The 20,099-nt window shown below is 38.4% G+C and overlaps 2 protein-coding genes across 4 annotated transcripts in view; both read right to left on the bottom strand.

The window, feature by feature from the left end:
- Positions 1-9: 9 nt before the first annotated feature.
- Positions 10-9,938, bottom strand: atad5b (ATPase family AAA domain containing 5b). Its single transcript, XM_017482413.3, has 15 exons — positions 9,874-9,938; positions 9,124-9,680; positions 8,446-8,575; positions 8,059-8,347; positions 6,812-6,897; positions 6,474-6,619; positions 6,229-6,364; positions 4,991-5,161; positions 4,681-4,781; positions 4,282-4,375; positions 3,092-3,156; positions 2,806-2,991; positions 2,093-2,706; positions 406-555; positions 10-328 (listed from the first exon to the last, which is right to left on the bottom strand). Exons 2-15 carry the CDS (start codon positions 9,658-9,660, stop codon positions 250-252), a joined length of 2,784 nt encoding a protein of 927 aa, XP_017337902.2. The 5' UTR covers positions 9,661-9,680; positions 9,874-9,938; the 3' UTR covers positions 10-249.
- A 1,995-nt stretch (positions 9,939-11,933) lies between these two features.
- suz12b (SUZ12 polycomb repressive complex 2 subunit b) overlaps positions 11,934-20,099 on the bottom strand; it is a 13,647-nt gene continuing 5,481 nt past the window's right edge. Inside the window, exons 3-16 of one of the 3 annotated variants that reach the window (XM_017482430.3) lie at positions 19,835-19,899; positions 19,629-19,697; positions 19,450-19,499; positions 19,029-19,114; positions 18,038-18,269; positions 17,276-17,387; positions 17,071-17,176; positions 16,520-16,694; positions 16,302-16,426; positions 16,066-16,209; positions 15,199-15,356; positions 14,917-15,115; positions 14,682-14,761; positions 11,934-14,587 (exon numbers count right to left, since the gene is read on the bottom strand). In XM_017482430.3, the coding sequence (XP_017337919.1) occupies positions 14,305-14,587; positions 14,682-14,761; positions 14,917-15,115; positions 15,199-15,356; positions 16,066-16,209; positions 16,302-16,426; positions 16,520-16,694; positions 17,071-17,176; positions 17,276-17,387; positions 18,038-18,269; positions 19,029-19,114; positions 19,450-19,499; positions 19,629-19,697; positions 19,835-19,899 (1,884 nt within the window). In that variant the 3' untranslated portion in view covers positions 11,934-14,304. Of the gene's footprint in view, positions 14,588-14,681; positions 14,762-14,916; positions 15,116-15,198; positions 15,357-16,065; positions 16,210-16,301; positions 16,695-17,070; positions 17,177-17,275; positions 17,388-18,037; positions 18,270-19,028; positions 19,115-19,449; positions 19,500-19,628; positions 19,698-19,834; positions 19,900-20,099 lie in introns of all 3 variants that reach the window. The other 2 variants (XM_017482429.3, XM_053684252.1) reach the window with 2 other exon arrangements.

Below are 20,099 nucleotides of genomic sequence, written 5' to 3'. Positions count from 1 at the left end.
ACACATTCATTGAGCCTCCACATATTTTATTAATTTGAATTTTTTTGCTTTCCTCGCATTTTTGAATCCTAAACTACATACTTATTTATGATTATAAATTTATAAACATAGCTTTATAAAAATATACAAGTAGTGTACACACTTACTGGACTGCAAACAATATGTTGAAATGAAACTGAGAAAAATCGTGTGTGTGTGGAAGGTAGGTTTCATATATTAATCATTATTATTATTATAAAGTAAACACTTTCAGTGTAGCTGAGATGCTAACAGGTCGAGGATGCTCTTAGGGAGATGCAGTCCGATATCTCTGAGGTAGTGTGAAAATCTGTCAATAAAAACAAAAAATAAAATAAAATAAAATAAAATGTCACCAGATCAATCAGTAAATAAATTAAACACTACCTGAGCTTCGGCTGCTGCTTGCTGTCCTGCTCCCTGCAGATAAAGCGCAGACAGGGCAGATAATCTGTCAGTACAGCCGTCCGATTGCCGTGATATCGGAATGCTTTACTGCTGAGCACTTTGTGTACGACTTCAGCGCTCTTCTGTTCGCTGAAACAACAGGAGAAAGAGAACGTTATCATTGTCATCACGCTGTGTTAGCCATGTGCCGAGGTTTATCATTTATATAGCACCATGAAATGCCTAGTTGGATATCATAATACTGTGTGGGGTTTGTTTTAAAAAAAAAAAAAAAAAAAAAAAAAAGGAAAGGTCACATGGCTAGAAAAATTATTCCTCAGGCAGAGGAAACTAAAAACTAATTAGCTAAAGTTACCACAGGAACTTATTGCTACTCAGCTAATGTCAACGCAGATGGTTCTTATTAGATGAAAAATAACCCCAGGACGTTACTGTAGGGCTGCACGATTATGGTCAAAATGATAATCACGAGTATTTTTATCAATATTGAGATCACAATTATTTATCACAATTATTCATTGATTTTAGGGACAACATATTTTTATTGCACTTTCACATTTAAATAAACAGACCGCTGCTTTCACCTCCATGTTGTGCTACATTCCTGCTAATGTACAAATCTTTGCATCAAATTAGACTGGTTCTTAAAGTGCATCATCTCATAGAAGTAAAATATAAAATTGTACCCAAAATATAGGATGAGTAAAAATAAAAATGCCATCAACCAAATGAAAATATGCGCCAACTATAACAATATGCAACCAAATGAAAACAATTCAGGCGAATGCAGAAAAGGCAATAACACTGTTTACAGGAGGAGAGATGCAGACAAATCACCCAGTAGAGTGGTGCAGGGATGACGTCATTTTGTACCGAAACCCGGAAGTTAGCATCACACCGGTACCCTCGACATAAACACAACAGGATTTTCCCATAGACTTTTGGATTATTGCAAAAAATAATCTCTGTGATCAACAAAAGTTTACAATACTAACATGTTTTTTCCATCAAGATAAATTTCATAAATGAACACAACTTTTATGAAGTTTGAAGCCTAAATACAATCGCCAGAAATAAAAAGCTAAACGTATGCTATAAACGAACTACACCACGGTCGCATGACTTCAACGTCACCATCACCGAGCTTCTGAGAACTTTTCCAAACTTGATTTAAAACATTTTCCATAATACGGATTTACTTTGTGGATGAATCTTCATCCACGTTTTTGTTTCCCGGAATTGTGCACAGCATACCTGAACCAGTTTATCTGCAAAGACTTTTCCTTTTTGGCGTGATGACGTTTAATGTCCCCTACAACATCTGTAGTACCATTTAGCAACTTAGTATCAAGATTTCCCCTCGCGCAAAGCGCTGGAGCACGAAGCGAAGCTGGCAGTTCGAGTGCTAAATTGCTAACTCGTTTCCGGGTTTTGCCGTACAAAATGACGTCATTCCTGCACCACTCTATGGTGACTGGCTGTAAGTTTAGGAAGCGCTTGACTTGATATGCAGCGATTTTTCTGAGTGGAGGACGAACTTTAAACGTTAATATCGCAGTTGATCATGTTCATGTAATCGTGGGCAATCAAAATCTTAATCACGATCGATATTCGATTAAGTGCAGCCCTAGGTTACTGTTATATTTTGCACAAATTAAGACCAAACCTTAAGTTCCATGTTTTGTTTTTATCTCCTCTCGTCACGTCCTGATCCTGTTTCCTCGGATACACCTCCATCCTGCTCCTGTGGAACCCCAAACCCTCCACCACTGCCAGGATCTCATAACATCTCTCCAAACTGTGTCCCCTCATCTCCGCATCGTCGTCTTCTCTCGGCTCGTCCAGCAAACCGTCAGCTATTTTGGCTCCCAGGGGCCCAGATCTACAACATGGCTGCCGGGATAGATGGGAGTCTATGAAAGACATGGTGTCGAGAAAGCATGCAAGGGAGTTCACCTTAGAAAAACCTCCAGCCTCTGCAGCTGATTGGTTCATCGGTTTGAATCTGGCCAATGGGATTGCGGATTCTGAGTGCTTTGTTTTGAGAACTTTCAATCTAGAAAGTTTTTTCGAGTTGGATGGAGGTGGATCTTTATTGGGACGTTTAAAGATGAAACTGTAAATCGGGTTTTGATCGACAGTGCTCCGATCTGTTTTTTCAAAAGTGGGCGGGGCTAAAAGAAAATCCAGGTTTGAGTAGAGCAGGCTTTGCCTCTTTCTCCAACTCTCCACCAGCACCTCCACACAGCTGCTCCTTTCCAACTCGGCGTAGGACCTACACTATAAAAACCCAGAGAACACACACACAAGTACACATTTATGTGTATAAAAAGGTGAAGATGTGAACTTCTGGATCAGGAGTGCATGTGTTTCACTCACAGTGAGTGCTCTGTTGTGTAGATGATGGTGTGTGTTTCCGGCTCCACTTCTCGCCCACAACTCCAGCTCTAACACACTCCGCCTCACATCTCCCTTATTCTCCTGCAGCATGAACCGGATGTGCTCTGGATCCGGGTTTACACTTTCTACCACACACACACACTGCAGGTAGCTCACAACGCTCTCCTTACCCACACACACACACACACCACAACATAATCTTTATTAGTAATTGATATTTAGTGTGTAGTCTCCAGTGTACAGACTTATTCAGTGTTTGCTTTACCGTTGCAGGAGTTTTGAAACGGATTTCCTCAAAACGACCATCAAACGCCTCACCAAACAACGGATCTGCAAAAACATAACACCACAGCGTAAATGTAGAAACAACAGTTTCTCGCTTTGTTTCAGTTACACCTTTTTTATAAACAGTTGTTTTAAAAATAAATAAATAAATAAAATTCTTTAGCAGATAGCAGACAGTTATGGGCTAAAAAGTGGGGGAAAAAAGTTCCATGTTCGTGTTTTGTTAGCGATAAGCTAGCCAGCTATCTGTGACAAGTGATTTTTCATTAAAACAGTAAACTGTATAGTCAGTGTTACAGATTTAACAAGCAAATATATCTGTATGTTGATTTACATAAAGCTAATACTTATATTATATAGCATTTAAAGTTAAGAAGTGCTGCTGTGTTTACTGTTGATGCTGTGAGGGGCCATGTTGATTTTGTCACAAGACGGATTTGTGTGTGTGTGTGGGGGGGGGGGGGGGGGGGGGGATTTGAAACAAACTTCTTTCACGTTGTCATTATGGGGTATTGTTTGTTGAATATTGAGGAAAATAATGAATTTAATCCATTTTGGAATAAGGCTGTAACATAACAAAATGTGGAAAAAGTGAAACGCTGTGAATACTTTCCGGATGTACTGTATGCACTAGACTAATAATTGTTGAGTTCCTATGATTTTATATATATTATATATATTATATATATATATATATATATATATATATATATATATATATATATATATATATATATATATATATATATATATGGATTTACACTGTCAAGTTTAAATCACTTATTTCTTTCAGTTACCAAACCAAAATAGACTACACATTCAATTAGGACAAAAGTAATGGTGCCCTATACAAGTGTATGTCTAGGGTAGACGTGTTACTGTTTAGTCGCTATTATGTCATTTTCAGCTCTCTTTGCCTTTTATGGGGGTTTTGCAGGAATGGCTAAATGTAAATGTGGCGTGAATAAATGCTTGGTATCTATAAACATATGAAGATAATCAACAAGTTTGGTAAACAAGGCTTTCAATTTTTTGTTTGGATCGGATTTACAAACAACTTTTTTTATTATATAAGTGTAAATAAGTGTAAATTACTGGGAGAGCCAATCTGTACTTTTACAGTCTATTTTATGCTATCTGAAATGTATTTCCGAAAGCACTGGAGCTCACCGTTGGTGGTCAGGATTATGGGTCTCTTGGTCGTGCTCATTAAAGACTTCACGGCTGCGAGAAACCCCACATCCTCCTCGAAGACGATATCGACCTGCAGCACGCAAACAGATCTTTAAATCAGGACAGAACTGCACATTAAATGTTGTAGTCTAATATGTAGCATGCTATTATTATTTATTTTCCCATAACAGCATGCTATAGTAGCTATAAACTGTTAAAGTGCTGACACAGGAGACTACAGAAACTTCATCATATCAATGTACCAGTCCCTGTGAATGAGCTGCTACTATAGAAACGATAACGTAGTAGAACGAGCGCGTTAATATAAACCTGCGCTACTTTCACAGCTGCTGTTACAGAAAATGAATCAACACCTTCTGACCAATCAGGATTCACCTCCTCAAACAGAATGAGTGATATCGGTGCCGTCTTCTCCGTTTCGTCCAAGGCACCATTTTTCTTAAACTCAGACTGGTCCAGTGTGACCTCTTCAGCAGCTGTAAAAGACCAAGGCTTTGTTTCATTTTATGTAGAAATATATATCTTTATAAATAAAAGACACGTTATTCCAAAATGAGGAACTCGTAGAACGAATGTTCCCTCACAACAGGGTGCCAATATTTTTGCTGTACAACTGATTTCCTATATACTGTGTGTGTGTGTGTGTGTGTGTATATATATATATATATATGCACATATACCTAACCTCTTGTGTCTTGAGGAAGTTCAGAGTGTTTGTTCACAAGTTTTCCAGTTTTCTTAAAGTAACGTGTAAAAGTGACGGACTTCTGCGCGCCGGCACATTTCTTTCTGGAAGCAGCTCGAGGGATCACTGACGATTTTCTGCAGGAGGAGACGGATTTCTGTGGAGCTTCTCCTAAAACACACATGTTTACGTTTATGTTTCACATTAAGTCCTGGTTCAGTGTGAAATGAAAACTTTCAGGATAGTGGAAGGTTGTAAAGATTTTCAGGCAGTAAACAGGAAGTGGTAATGGGGTTTTGTTTTTGTCTGTTAAAACTAAATTTACATTTAAACTGATTCCTAATGAGCAAACCAGAGGCGAGGTCAGCAAGGAAACACTCCCTGAGACAACATGAGGAATAAACCTAAAGAGGAACCGGACTCATCTGGGTGACACTGTATAGTGCGATTATAAATCCTTCCCCTTATATAACTATGTACTATAGAGTCAAAAAGTGCTAACTGTGTAAACATGAACTTACGAGCAACTCAGGAGTATGAGCATCAGAGTCATTTCTGAATTCATTATAGTTTAAATTAAAGTCTGTTGTATCGAACTGAAGTTATTAACTGTTCAATGATGGAGACTTGAGCGCAAAACTGTTCTTAGCAAATGCAGTCCTTTTTAAGTATAATTTTGAATCTATTTGAATGATACCTATTGATCTGTGGACTGTGCACTTAGTTACAGCAGTGCGCTGAGAATCTTTAAAATAGTAAACAAATAATTTCTATTCATTTTTGCTAATTGACTATTTAGGATATTTTTTGTTTTGGTTGATTTAAATTTTTTTGGTATTATTGTTCAGATGGACACAGATAACTTGCTGGTTCTGAATTATTTACAAATACACTTTTTTTTCTTCTGTATGTGCTGGACCAACAAGTCCAATCCCACCTCGACGGGTCAGAGCCATTTTGTCGGCGCAATGTTAGGCAGCTGGTTTTAATGTTATAGCTGATCAATATAGTATCTGAATGCAAATACATATAAAAAATTACATAAATAATCAGGAAATAATTCTAATAAGCCAAGAATTCGATATTGCCAGAGGCAGCTAGTTATATTTATATTCAACAGCAGTAGAATTAATAAAATAGCATCACATTATACATTCATTCATAGAAAAACCCCAAATAAACAGATGTTAAAGTGATCAAATAGACACAGTGTAGGTGATAAATGTGTGTGAACTCACGTGATGCTGCAGCAGGTGCGTGTGTGTGAGAGACGGAGCGCTGGGGCATCCCCACCTGGTGAGACTGAGTCGACTCTCTGAGCTGAGACAAGACAAGACGACCAGAGCGCAGGGACGAGCTGTTCACCTCCAGTACCTACACACACACACACACACACACACACACACACAGATGTAAGCTCAGTGTGTGTGTGTGTGTGTGTGTGTGTGTGTGTGTGTGTACATGCGTGTGTGTGTGAATACACCTTAAAGCCCAGCTGCTCTGCACAGGCGAACACAGTGGCGCTCTTTCCAGCTCCTGTAGGTCCATGGATCAGCAGCGTGTTACACAGCTCACCCTCACACTCCTCTGTCAGGGGATCACCTTCGAAATCCCCGAAATCCCACAACCCTAAACACCATCACAGCAACAGGCAGGTGCTACAATGCTAATGTAGCTAACAAGCACTGGAAGTGTACAGTATGGCCTCCAATTTAGCCTCATGCACACACATGTATGTCTAATTCACCACACTGTGTTGAGCTCATGCTGTTGGTGGTGTGTGTGTGTGTGTGTGTGTGTGTATGTGTATGCCTGTGATACCATTGCTCTCCCCCTTCATTCGACGCTCCTCTTGTCTTTTCCTTCTCTCCTCCACATCCGCTCTTATCCTCCACTCCTTAAGCCAGCTGTCTCCATGGCAATAATAAAGATTATAAACAAAAATGACCAGGGAATCTCAGAGTCTCTATTAGAAGTTGTTGGGTTTTTAAAAAATAAATAAATAAAACGAACAAATTACATGATGAAAATGAACAAAGAATACATATTTCAAGTAATAATTAAGAAAATATTTAGATAATAACACTGTACTAAAAATTATCAACTTATATTTTTATTGTGAAGTTTTTATTTGGGATTAATAAAAGTACTTATATTTATCAAAAGTATTATTTCTTTATTTTTAGTTATATAATACCTCTTTTTTTAGTCAATAAAAATAAATAAAATTTCCCAGACATTCTTTTAGCCCATATTAGAGTTTTGTTTTAATAAAAATGGCCCTAGAATACAGTTTTTAAATACTTATAATTAAGAAAGTAATTACAAAAATTTAAGAATATTCCAGGAAATATTAATTTCAAAAAATCTGTGTTATGCTATTTTAAAATATAAAAGTATTTGTAATTTTATTTGGATAAAAAAAGCATTATTTTAAGAAGTTTTAATTAAAAAATCATTTTTAAAAACTTAAAACTTATTTAAAGATGTATTATAATTGTTTTTAAACAGAACTTGTAAGAAATTAACAGGGATTATTTAAAATTATATCAACTCACTGTTCAAGGCTGTATTTGAACTTTTAATTAAATTATAATGTTTATATATATATATATATATATATATATATATATATATATATATATATATATATATATATATATATATATATATATAAATATAATGGGTCAAAAATTGAGATGCAGGATTACAAAGAAATGTAAATTAATTAAAAACGCTGAAATATTTACATTATTAAAATATGTTTTAAATGATAAACCATAGCGGTTTCAGGTTTTAATGCTCATCGTTCTGTGATTGGTTGATTGTGATACGATTCTCATTTGAATAAAAATAAAAAATATAGGCCTAATGGTGTGTACACCTGACACCAGGTGTGAACTGACATGAATTTTAAAACTGTAGTAATATAGACAGTGTCCATTTTGTTTGTCCGTCGTGTTTTTCACGCTTTTATGGAGTAAAATTTTGGGATTGTTTTATAAAATGTTTGTCTTTCTGATAAGGATGGTGATGGTGTTAGTTTTGTGTAACTGATTATCGCTCACCTGTACAGCTTCCTCACTGCGGCCGAGTTCCCGACGACTTCATCAGAGCTCCGAGGACGATATTTCTCCGTCCAGGGTACATAGTCGTCGTCGTGTCTCACATGTCCATCGTCCCGACGTGACGTGTTCCTGCTGACTGCTCCGTGTCCAGAGCTCACAGGACCTTCTGACCTGTTTACCGTCTCTGAGTCGTCCAGACTCGGGCACTGGCGCTTGCGAAGACGTCCATCACCTTCAGATTCTACTTCATGTTTGCGCTTTCCGGCTGCCGGAATGCTTTTACTTTCGCCTGAAGGAAATTGAGAAAAGTGACAGAGGGACCAAAATCAGCTTTGATCACGCTTTGCCTTGTGTTTATACTTTTCATAAAAGTTGAGATTATTTTACGCAAACACTCAGCATGTCTCTTCAGCAGTGTCTGCAACGAGCGTCGAACCGCAAAGTGTGGGTTCTGAACCTGGACCAGCTTCAGAAATTCCTCTCGGGTGTGAGCGTCTTTAAAAAACCCAGTGGAGCTCTGAAATTGACGTGGGAACAACAGCAAAAAAAAGTCAGAAAGCTACACATCTGATGACATCACAACACAGTTCAGTTCTGCATTCTGATTGGTCAGGATTGTTGATTAATTCTCTAGAACAGCAGCTCTGACCGGAGCGCAGGTTTATATTAATGCGCTCGCTCTAATACTTTATCGTTTCTATAGTAACAGCTCATTCACAGGGACAAATTTACTAAAGAAAAAGAATTGATGATGTGGTGAAGTTTTCCATATAGTGAAGGAGACGTTCATTTATTAACATTTATGGAAAGAGTCTCCAGTGTCAGAGTTAAAGATTTCTCTGACATCTTCAGGACTTTTTTTGTCTTATTAATGTCAAGAGATAATAAACAGAGGCTGAAGAGGGAACAATTGTTTATGGCTGCTGTAGGCTAACATGAGTGAGATCTTGTTTTATGGAATAAAACACCTGGTGACGTGCTGTTATAGAAAAATAATCAACTCCAGGTTTGGAACAGTAACCCCGGCTTCATCACACCACCCTATAATCGGTGTTGGAGCTTCACCCTTGCTCGGTGACCCAGTGATGTGGGTGTAGATTTGGAATTGTTGGTGTTGTTTTCACTCTCGTTCTCTTCATGTTCACGGAGACCACTTCTTTCTGCACGTGATCCACCCCTACTTAGACTTCGAACTTCATCTGCCAGGATGGATGGCTGCCGATGAGAAGAAGTGGTGGATTCTGACTTTATTTCAAGTCCTTTATTTTGTCTTCGAGACATCTCCATGTGGAGGAGGAGACCTTGCTTTGGAGAACATTGTACACTATGGGTGGTCGGAGGTCTCGGGTTCTTTATGGTGGATGTGTGGGAAAATTTCTGATCATCATCATCATCAGGTCTGATTACATTACACTCACTCAACATAAGATCAAACTTTTTGCACCTATTTGCTCTTTTGAGTTTGTTGATCTTTGGTTTTTCAGTACTGCTCTGTTCCTGGATCTGGATCTTCTCACCTTTGACACTTTTATCGTCACCTTTAAAGCTCTGTGAGATGCAAGGAGACTCGACTGAAAGTGATTTCTCTTTACAGGACGCCATTTTGGAAGGAGTCCATATTCCTGATTATAAAAGGTAAACATACACATTAGCATCTTATTGCTTGTATCGTTATTAGCATCTTACTGCTTGTATCGTTATTAGCATCTAAGCCTAATTTCGTGTCTTAATTTACCATAACATAACAATATCTTTAATAATCGTGTGACTAAATCCTTCTTATCCTGCCTTGAGAAATTAAAATAAACGTATTACCTAGTAGCGAAGTTATCTTGTGTTTTGTAATGCTAGCGCGTTCGCGCCGGAGAGGATGACGTCGTATTGACCAATCACAACCCGGCTGAGCGATGACGTTAGAACGTTCGTGACGTAGCCCGCGATATTTTACCGGTACATGTAGTTTTTACATCGAGATTAAACTACAACCCGAGGGGAAAACCACACGTAATGAAAACTAAACACGATAAAACTACAGAAATACTGTAAAATTATATAGAACATATTGAAGTGAGTTGTTAAAAAAAGATGTTTACTTCTGGAATCAGCGTGACGTGACCACCTCCTTACTCCAAAATAAGCATTGCTTTAAAAAATACTGATTTCTTTCTCCTCTCTTTATTATTATTTTTTTTTTAATTTATTTATTTATTTATTTATTTTGACAAATTAGAGTAAAGTACAATTTATGAAAATGTGATATAATGCTTGTAGGATTTAATTAAATAAGTTCATCAATAAAAGCACAGCATCTATGATTTATTTATATACACATATATTTAAAAACAAACAAACAAAAAAAACAAGAAATGTATGAAATATTACAATCCAATGGTTTGGATCAATTAGACCCGTTGGGGGGGGGGGGGGGGGGGGGGGGTGTCACGGAGAGATCGGAAGGGGGGTGCAAATTGTTTTAAAAAATCACAGACAGAGCATCATTTAGGTGCTTGGTGTATTTTATTGCTTTTCAAATAGAATGTGCATGAATGAAAAACCCCACATTCCTTCTCCTTCAGTATTTTCTCCTTCAGTATTTCCAGCTGTCACTGCAGATAAGTGTTGTCAACTTCACTTTTTTGAAGAAGAAAAAAAAAAATCACCTAACGACAGATCTAGTGACTTTTTGGACAACCTTTAGCGACTTTCCAAATGTGGCCAGTACTGTCCTGCAAGCGCCAAGTCGTGCTTTCCCGCTGCACTCACACCTCTCTCTGCGTCTGCTTTGTTCAGTGAGTGTGTGAGAGCCGGAGATTTAATAATGACCTGGATAACAAGACGCGCCCTTCATCCCATCCATCCATCTTCTACCTCTTACTCCTTCTTCAGGGTCGCGGGGGAACCTGGAGCCAATCCCAGTGAGCATCGGGCACAAGGCGGGGTACACCCTGGACAGGGTGCCAGCCCATCGCAGGGCAACAATCACATACACACTCACACACCCATTCATACACTACGGACACTTTAGACATGCCAATCAGCCTTCCATGCATGTCTTTGGACTGGGGGAGGAAACCGGAGTACCCGGAGGAAACCCCCGCAGCACGGGGAGAACATGCAAACTCCGCACACACATGGCCCCGGCGGGAATCGAACCCCGGACACTCGAGGTCTGAGGTGAACGTGCTGCCCTTCATCCCAATTTACATCATTCATATGTGAATGTTTTTAGAACACAAGAGGAATGGAATGCAACATGTTTTACATGTAAAATAGTTCACATTATTACAGCCTAGGTCTCTTGTTCAAAGTAGTTATAGTGTTCAAACATTTTTGATCATTCATGTTCCATACCTGTCCGTTATATAGTTTTATAAAAGTTATTTATAAAAAAAATCATGTTATGAAAAGTAATTTTTTTTTAAAAAGTACAAAAACAAACAAACAAAAAATCTATCTATCCATCCACCCTTCAAAACAGATTATAGATTAGGTATATATATAAAATGCTTAATTATACCTGGTTTCCTTCAATGGGGGGGTTGGGGTGGCGTGCCACATGATTGGGGAGGCTTTAGTTACAAGAGGTTGAGAACCTCTGGATTAGACATTATTTCATGTTTATTTATTATATTTTTCTGTAATTTATGTATTAGTAAATTTTTTAAATAATCCTTTCACATCTCCTACTTTCACGAATTTAAGTGATTTGTATTTAAATCCGAGGTGATATATATTTGTTTATAAATTAACTTTCCAGCGACGATGAAATTCTTGATCCTGACGTCACCTGAGGGTTTTTTTTTCCATCTGTGAAATAAACAAACAATTCATCAACACACCGAACTTTGTAAAACACGACGTGACCAAACACTTAGTTTCCATTTAAAACATTTTTAATTTGTCATATTTCCACGTTACAGGGAAACCTATGAAATTTTTTCGTTTACAATTTGAAATATACACTGTATACTGAGTGAAGGGGAAAACGAAACAAAACTGAGTGCTTTGGCATTTTATAAAGTACGACACACTTATTCACCGGAATTGAGCTTAACATCCTGATCATCAGATTATCAAACTATTCTAGCTTTGTGTTCGGTTGTTTGTGAGAAAAAAAATAACCTGAGGGACGACGTCATGATGCTCCGCCCCTCTTTTCATCCATCCATCCACTTGTTAATTTCTAAAAGCAGTCCAATTTTGGGATTTTGTTCCTCGTGCACCTTTAACCAACCGTAAAGGCAAAAATACAAACGAGAGCTCGGATCATATTGCTGATTAATTAAGTAATTAATTAATAATGCTGAGACGGAGGCAAAGTGCCGCACTCAGAGAGGACGTCGTAATAAAAATAATAAAAAGATAGTTTCTGTGTCAAGAAAAAAACAAACAAACAAAAAAAAAAACACACTAAACAAGTGAATTGCTAACGGACTGTAAAAAAAACAAAACAAAAAAAAACCCAGGACTGTCAGATTGTCCTTTCTAGAGTTAATTATAACGACAGAAAGGAATCTGGAGACAAACGCACAGAGAAAACAAACTAAACATAACCCAAACAAACAGAAATGGAGTCTCAGTGTTGTGTGTGATACAAAAAAACAGACAAAACAAAAAAAGGCGCAAAAAACTGCTTCAGTCCTTAAAACTGGTGTTTCAGTCTAAAACGTCATTTTGTTACAAAATCTTCTCTAAAATCAACTCGGCTCTGGATCAGAACTGTACAATTTGTTTGTAAACTCTAGACAAACAAATAAGAGTCGTTCAGGGCTGCACACACAATGTTCTCTGCCGCTGTGCTGTCAATCATCTACCTCTTTTTTTTCTTCACTAGAATACCAGAAAGAAACCCTTCATAGAATTGAGGAGAAATTGACGTCCTAGTGAAATCTCAAGCTGCCTGGCTGCGTGTTGTCTGTGAGCGCTGGAAGATTCTCCACCTTTAAGAAAATCATTCTCACGAAAAAGAAAATTAAATTGTAAAGCATTCTAGAAGTTGGGTGGAAGGAAATGGTACAGAAAATGGTATGTTTTTCTGTTCAAATCTGGAGAAAAGACAAAACAAAAATAAAAGAATGCTTTCTAGATTTGCACAGAAAACTGATGGATTATTTTTAGTTTTTAGAATGTCAGCATCTAGTCTTAGACTATAATCAGCCCGTACAGATGTTTTGTGATTGTTGCAGCAAAAAAACGCTTGATTTTACTGCGGCTTTTTTCCAAATCTGCGATGCAATTTGCGGAGTTTTCGTGCTTTTCTTTGCACACTCTTTCAGAGTGATGTTTCTTGGTAAATGAGACCTTTTAAACTGTACTCATGTTCGACGTACGTGAATCGAAGATGTTGTGATGACGTCACGACACGTCTCGGCCCAAATCTGCAGAAAATCTGTTGTAATTTTGAAAAACTGCAAGCTCCTCAGAATATTGCGGAATTTGCTTGATTGACTCAATAATTTTAGCTTCAACTCTAAAAGTTTTATTTCTAAATGTTTTAAATTTAGAAGTAAAAAAAACACTTTCTGGAAATAAAAAATCTTTTCTGGAAATTTCAGAAGTGATTTCTCAAACCCTAGGGCTGTGCTAATTTTCAGAATGTAACACTGAATTTTAACCAGCTGTTAAGAGATCATCAGCTTCAGTTAGGTCCAGAAAACCAAATAGTTTCAGCACTTTTCTAGTATCATAAAAATACAACCTCCAGTCTTTTCAAGCGCTGGCCTCAAATTTTCAACCCTTAAGTTCTCAAAGCTTATGAATTCTATTTCAAAAAACAAAAGTTTAAGCGTTTTCTGGAATCAGAGAAGAAATTCCACTTTCAAATCCCAGAATATGAGCTGGTCTTGTGTGACTGGCTGAGAAGGCTGCACCTTTACCAACAGCTGCAGAAATTTCAGTGAAATCTAGAAAAGCAAAATACAACAAAAAAAAAACAACAAAAAATCCCCCAAGACCCAACTGTTTCTATGATTTCTTAAATCATTCAAAGATTGATTTTTTTTTTTGAATGGCCCAAAATGTTTTAGTTTCAGTTATAAAACATTTATTTCTAGATGTTTTGATTCTGGAAATCCCATCCCTAGTCAAAGTTGTGATGATTCCTAGCAGCAGGCGGTGTGTGAATCCAACGACTCTTTAGGTCTAGATCTAGAATTAACCACTCTAGCAGTCCCCTACCCCCACCCGGGGTCGTAATGATTCGGTGCTGAACCACAGCGGAGCTGATTTTTGGAGATCCGAAGGCGTTCAGTCAGTGACGCCACTCTTGGTGCGCTTGCCGTGCAGGGAGAACCCCGATGAGACGGCATGGCCATTACAGGCACTCTCCTCCGGCTTGGGCAGCTCGGCCTGGATCTCCCGTAGCCGTGTCAGGGCCCGGTCGATGGTCGCTGTGGTGACCAGGTTGAAGTCGTGCATGCTGACCAGGTGAAGCAGGAAGTTGCGCCACAGGTTCCTGTGTGCGATGTGAGGACCACAGTTCTCCACAAACAGCATGATGGCCTGGTTCATCTGGTTATCTGCTATAAACCTGGACAGAAAGTGATACACTTCGTTTCTCAGACTGCTATATACAATTTTTTTTTCTTTTGGTGTATTTTCCAAAATGAAAGCCTCAGGCTTACCCATGCTTCATGACATGGAGGTTCCACAACTTCATCACCTCCTTTTCTCCTTCGTTGACGTCTGTGAACTCTTCAATTTGCTGCAGATCAAGAAACGCTCGTTTATTAAAGAATCTAGGGAATGAGTTGTTACTATACAATAACGTATTAAAATAAACACACAGATATATAAACCCGTGATTCGAAGCCACGCTACTTTCTGACCAATCAGAATCTCCGAGTGGCGCTCTCTTACTGTGGAAGTTTTCTCTCTCAGCCACTCGGGGTCTCTCTCATCTTCACTGTCCACGTCCATTTCCTGAGGGCGCAGCGGCATGCAACTGTCGCTGTGGAAGTACAGGCGGTTGTGTCCACTCACGTACGTCCTCTGCTGCTCTGGCTCTCCGTCCTCCGACTCCAGGAATTCTGAGAGGCTTGGCTTCGTGCGCTTGGGCCTGATGAACACAGCCTTCAAGTTAAGCCATCATTGTAACTGACTTTGAGGTTTTAACGAGGCGGTTTTCTGATTGGCTCGTACCTGCAGACGAGGATGTGTGTGACGGCGGTCCTCTTGACGGGGCCATTGCGGCTGAAGGCGAATCCTGGCTGGCTGTGGATGTCCTGAGGATTCCCTACGTACGAGCCGTCGTAACACTCGTTTATGGACACGTCTATCCTCGCCCCTTTGGGATGAGGCTGAGAGGGGAAAAGCACAAAAATGTGAAAATGTTCTCTACAGATAACAGGTACTATTTGGACAGGACTGGTTTTCCAGACATTCCGAACCCCTGTAGTAATTTGGATAGACTCATGGGGATTGCGTGACCCGTGTATGAATCGCACAGATGGGCATGTCTTCATTATGTACTACACACACAGATGCCTCATTTTAACACACACTGATTATTCTGATCTTTATTGTTTGGTTGAAGTAGGGGGCATGGCTATGCTGGATCACGTCACATGACCATACCATACATGTATTCTGTACCTGTTTTAAGAACTTCCCTAAAACCCTTAACGTGGTGTATATTTTTATTGTTCTGTGTTTTAAAGTATTTAAAGGGAACTAAGCAACAACAACAAAAAAAGTCAATTCATTTCATGTGCATTCCCGTAAAAAATGTCGGAACTGGTTGAATCTCAAAGGTACTTCCATAATCGTTACATTCCCCACCTCCACGTGGACAACTAATACCGTCTGAACAGGGCTTTAGAATAAAAGGTTTGATGCAGGTTTGCTATGGTCTGTTGGTTTGGAAATATGCCCAGTTGCCATGGTAACCATGGACTTATAAATGGTTTAACTAAAGAGTGTGCGTTATTATTTACTCATATATACAAATCCACATTGTATCTCAGATTAGCAAGTCCTGAGGGAATCCCCAGTGCAACCTGGACTCACCACGTAGTTGAAGATGAAGCGGCTGTGTGAGAGTTTGAGGTGCTTGAGGAGGCTGTAGAGCTTCTGGCAGTTCAGCGTGCACCAGGGACAGTGCAGGTCGTCACGGGCCTCTGTCTGCTGCCGCGTGTTATTGTTGTACAGAAACTACCATGAAAGGAAGAACATCTGTTGTGAATTTATGTCTTATGATATATTTTTTAAATGTCATGGTGGCAAGACCATGAAAGAAGAAGCACCTGATAGAAAATGCGGAGCTTCTGTCTGGGCTCAGAGACGGTCTGCTCTCTCCTTGTCTGAACACCACCTCCACCTCCACAACCTCCACCTCCGCCTGTACTGCTGCTGTTCACCGAGTCTTTCACTACTTTTTTATGAGCACAGAAACTGCTATATAATCTGCTTTTTTTTTTAAACACACTTATAATAACAGTTATGGTATTAATTTGTACTTTACCCGCAGGGGCAGATCTGAGGGTGGGAGTGCGAATTTCAGGGCCGCTGGTGTCAGAGTTGCGTGTGGACAGCGGTTTAGCTACAGGAGCCGTCGAGGGGTCGTTTGGGTCACCGGTCCAGCGTAGTGTGAACTGTAGAGTTGGTCCCTGAGAGAACGTTTCAAACGGAGGCAACCTCTGGAAAATAAATAAATAAATAAAGATGACAAGAATACTGTTTAGTTACACAGTGACATTCTCATATAACAGTCACACGAATGACAGGCTTATATTAATGTGCTCGTTCTAATATGTTACTGTTGCTATAGTAACAGCCCGTTTGCAGGGACTTGTACGACGGATGCTTCAGTAATAATTATCTAAGACTTATATTAAACTGATTTATAAAACAGGTTTTTAAAAAATCTGGACAGAATACGCCCACAAGCGGCAAACAACAAGCAAGGCAAGTGACTTGTTCCTTGGTAGAGTGAAGGTGTGTACTGTGTACACTTCATAACAAACAACTCCACTTAGAAAAACATAGATGTTTATAAATAAGTGAAAAGCACACCTTTCCATCCAGGATGGTTTCCCAGGTGGCTCTTTTCTTACTGACAGGACAGTCTTCTATCTGCTGCATCGACACTTCGTATTCACCATCCAGCAGCTGCAGACGCCTGGAGCAAAACACACACACATGCACAAACACATGCGCTCACAGTCAGGACAAAGAGAAGGAAGGACTCGGCGTGTTAAACAAGATGCTCGTCTCTCACCTGTTCTTATCAAACACGGTCATCTGTGCGACGAACGTCTCCGTGGCGTTTCCCTCGTCATCACGGTGAGACACGCCCCTTTTCTTCCTGCTCGATAGGTCCTCCTTCACATCTACAATAATTATACAAACAATAAAAAACATATTCAAAATACTCTAACAGTAAAGGTAGCTGTGATCACTGGTTTAAATAACACTTTATATATTTTTAAGTCCAGCTCAGAGAGCACACAAAAATACATCAATGTCATCCCTGAAGATATTTCTGAACACTTTCAGTTTCCCTTCTTAGTAAAACCATTAGTTTGAGTTGCATTCCCAATCACACCGTTTCTCTGTAATCCTACGGGAAGAGTCCGCTTTTATGAAGAGCTGTTTTTTTTTTTTAGCTCAAGGCTCTTCTATATGTTCCTCTAAACACATTGAAAAGTACTCCTAAAAGTTCTTCCATATACCTTGAAAAGTTCTTCTAATCACTTCTAAAAGTTCTTCAATACACTTCAGAAAGATCTGCTAAAATTCTTCTAAACACTACTAAATCCTTCTAAAAGTTCAATTAAATGTTCTTCCATACACTTTGAAAAGTTCTTCTAAACATCAGTCAGGCTGCACTTCAGGGAACATGTGAGAGAAACAAACATGGAGGACAGAGCGGCGAAAGTTGAGTCTTGTTAGTGAGCGAATATGAGAAGATTTACATGGTGTGTGTGTGTGTGTGTGTGTGTGTGTGTGTGTGTGTGTGTGTGTGTGCGCGCACGCAGACCCATGTTCTCATCTGTCTCTCCGTTGACGTAAGCGCTGGAGTGTGTTTTTCCAGGCCGGGACACTCGAAACAGCAGTGAGTAGGACTTCACCATGTGGCTGTTGCTGGGCTCGAACTCGGTGCTGGACACGAGTAGCGTGGGGAATGACGCCGGCTTCGTCTGCTTCACATCCGGGTTCAAAGGCACCTGCTTCTTCCCTGTAGGCACTTGCTTTATGGGGCAGCTGACATCCTGCACAGAGAGAGGCATAAAATAAAGAACAAACCGGATTAAAACATTTACCTGTTAAGTGAATAAATAAATATTTAAAAATTTAATTTAATAAATTAAATAACTAACTAACTAAATAAAACTTTGAATAAATAAACAAATAAATGTGAAATAAATGCCTAAATAGATAAATAAAGATTAAAATACATAAATAAATAAATTTGTAATATTACTTTAAAGTAAGCGAACCTTTGCAAATAAAACCTTTAAAAGAAACAAGAAAATTAACATAATAAAAAAAATTACAATAATTAATTACAAACTAAATATACAAAATTTCAAATAAATAAACAAGCAAATCTAAAAAAATTTTTAATTAAGTAAAACTTGTATATACAATATATAAATAAATTTAAAGTAAATAAAGTAAATTACAATAAAAATACACTTAAATGTAAAAACTAAAAAAAGAAAAAAAAACTTTTAATAAATAAATTTTGAATAATTAACCAAATAAATTAATGTTTAAATTTAATTAAATAAATGAGCAAACTAATTAATCAACAAATTAAATAAGTAAAACTTACAACATAGTAGTAAAAAGAAATAAAGTAAATAAACTATATAAATAATGCTCACAATAAATAAATTGAAACTAGATAAGCTAAATAAATAAATAAAACAATAAATAAATAAAGTCAAACCGTTTAATGCAGAAGGGTGTGATGGTATTCTGAAGTGTACGTGATTGCTCTATTGTGCGTTTTAAAAATAACTCACCTTTCGCTTTTTATGGCAGACTTTGACGAGTAGCACCTCGAGAGAAACCGAGTTTTGCTCGTTTTCTGAGTTTTGACATGGCTTATCTATGAAGTGGAAACAGAGGTGGGAAAAAGCAGAGTCACTTTTACCACCACAGAGTTGATTATTTAACAGCACAACCCCAAGTGTTCTATTTCACTTAGACCACAACCACCTACCTATTTTTATTAATTACACTGTAAAGCAGCATTACTGAGTCCCTCAGTAATGATCTGTTATTATAGAAACGATAATGTGTTAGAAAGAGCACATTAATATAAACCTGCACTTCTGTCAGAGCTGCTGTTGTAGAAAATTAATCAACACCCCCTGACCAGTCACAATCCAGGATTCAACAGTATTGTGGTGTTTTTTAAAAATTATTATTTAAATAACTCACCGTTTTTATAAAAGAATCCAGTAAAGGTGAGCTGCAGGTGTGATGATAAACTGGGCGGAGGGAAAAAAAGCAAATCACTAAACACCTGTAAAGCAGTGTGTGTGTGTGTGTGTGTGTGTGTGTGTGTGTGTGTGTGTGTGTGTGTGAGAGAGAGACAGAGGGAGAGAGATATTCTGTACCTGTGTGACTCCTGATCACCTTTCATCTTCTCGACCTTTGCCAACAGGTTGTCCACTTTAAAAGCTTTCCTACACATACGGAGTGGTTATAGCCATGTTATAAATGACTAATTACAGCTCTTATGCACTGTTAATAAAGCTGAACATGACATCATCATCATCATCATAATCGTCATCTTGTGTTCAGTGTAGAGAGTGTTAGTTACCTGTTGGTGTTTGTACGAGAGTTTCTGTGGGACATGAACGTGAGACATCTGTGTAGCAGAATCGGCTGTGGGAGAGAGCACACACAGACAGAGTTTTATTACAGTAGTATATCACAGAGAGACAATTCTCTCATTCTCAATAAGTTCATGAACAGAAGTGTTCCTCAGAGGATCAGGACCGGGGCCATACAACGATACGATATCGCGATAAATTACGTCACGATACAATTTTCGGTGATTATATATATATATAATATAAAACTGC

Source organism: Ictalurus punctatus, chromosome 12 (genome assembly GCF_001660625.3).
Source record: "Ictalurus punctatus breed USDA103 chromosome 12, Coco_2.0, whole genome shotgun sequence".
NCBI lineage: Eukaryota > Metazoa > Chordata > Actinopteri > Siluriformes > Ictaluridae > Ictalurus > Ictalurus punctatus.
The sequence above is the reverse complement of the archived record's forward strand: the minus strand, read 5'-3'. Positions and strand labels throughout refer to the sequence as shown.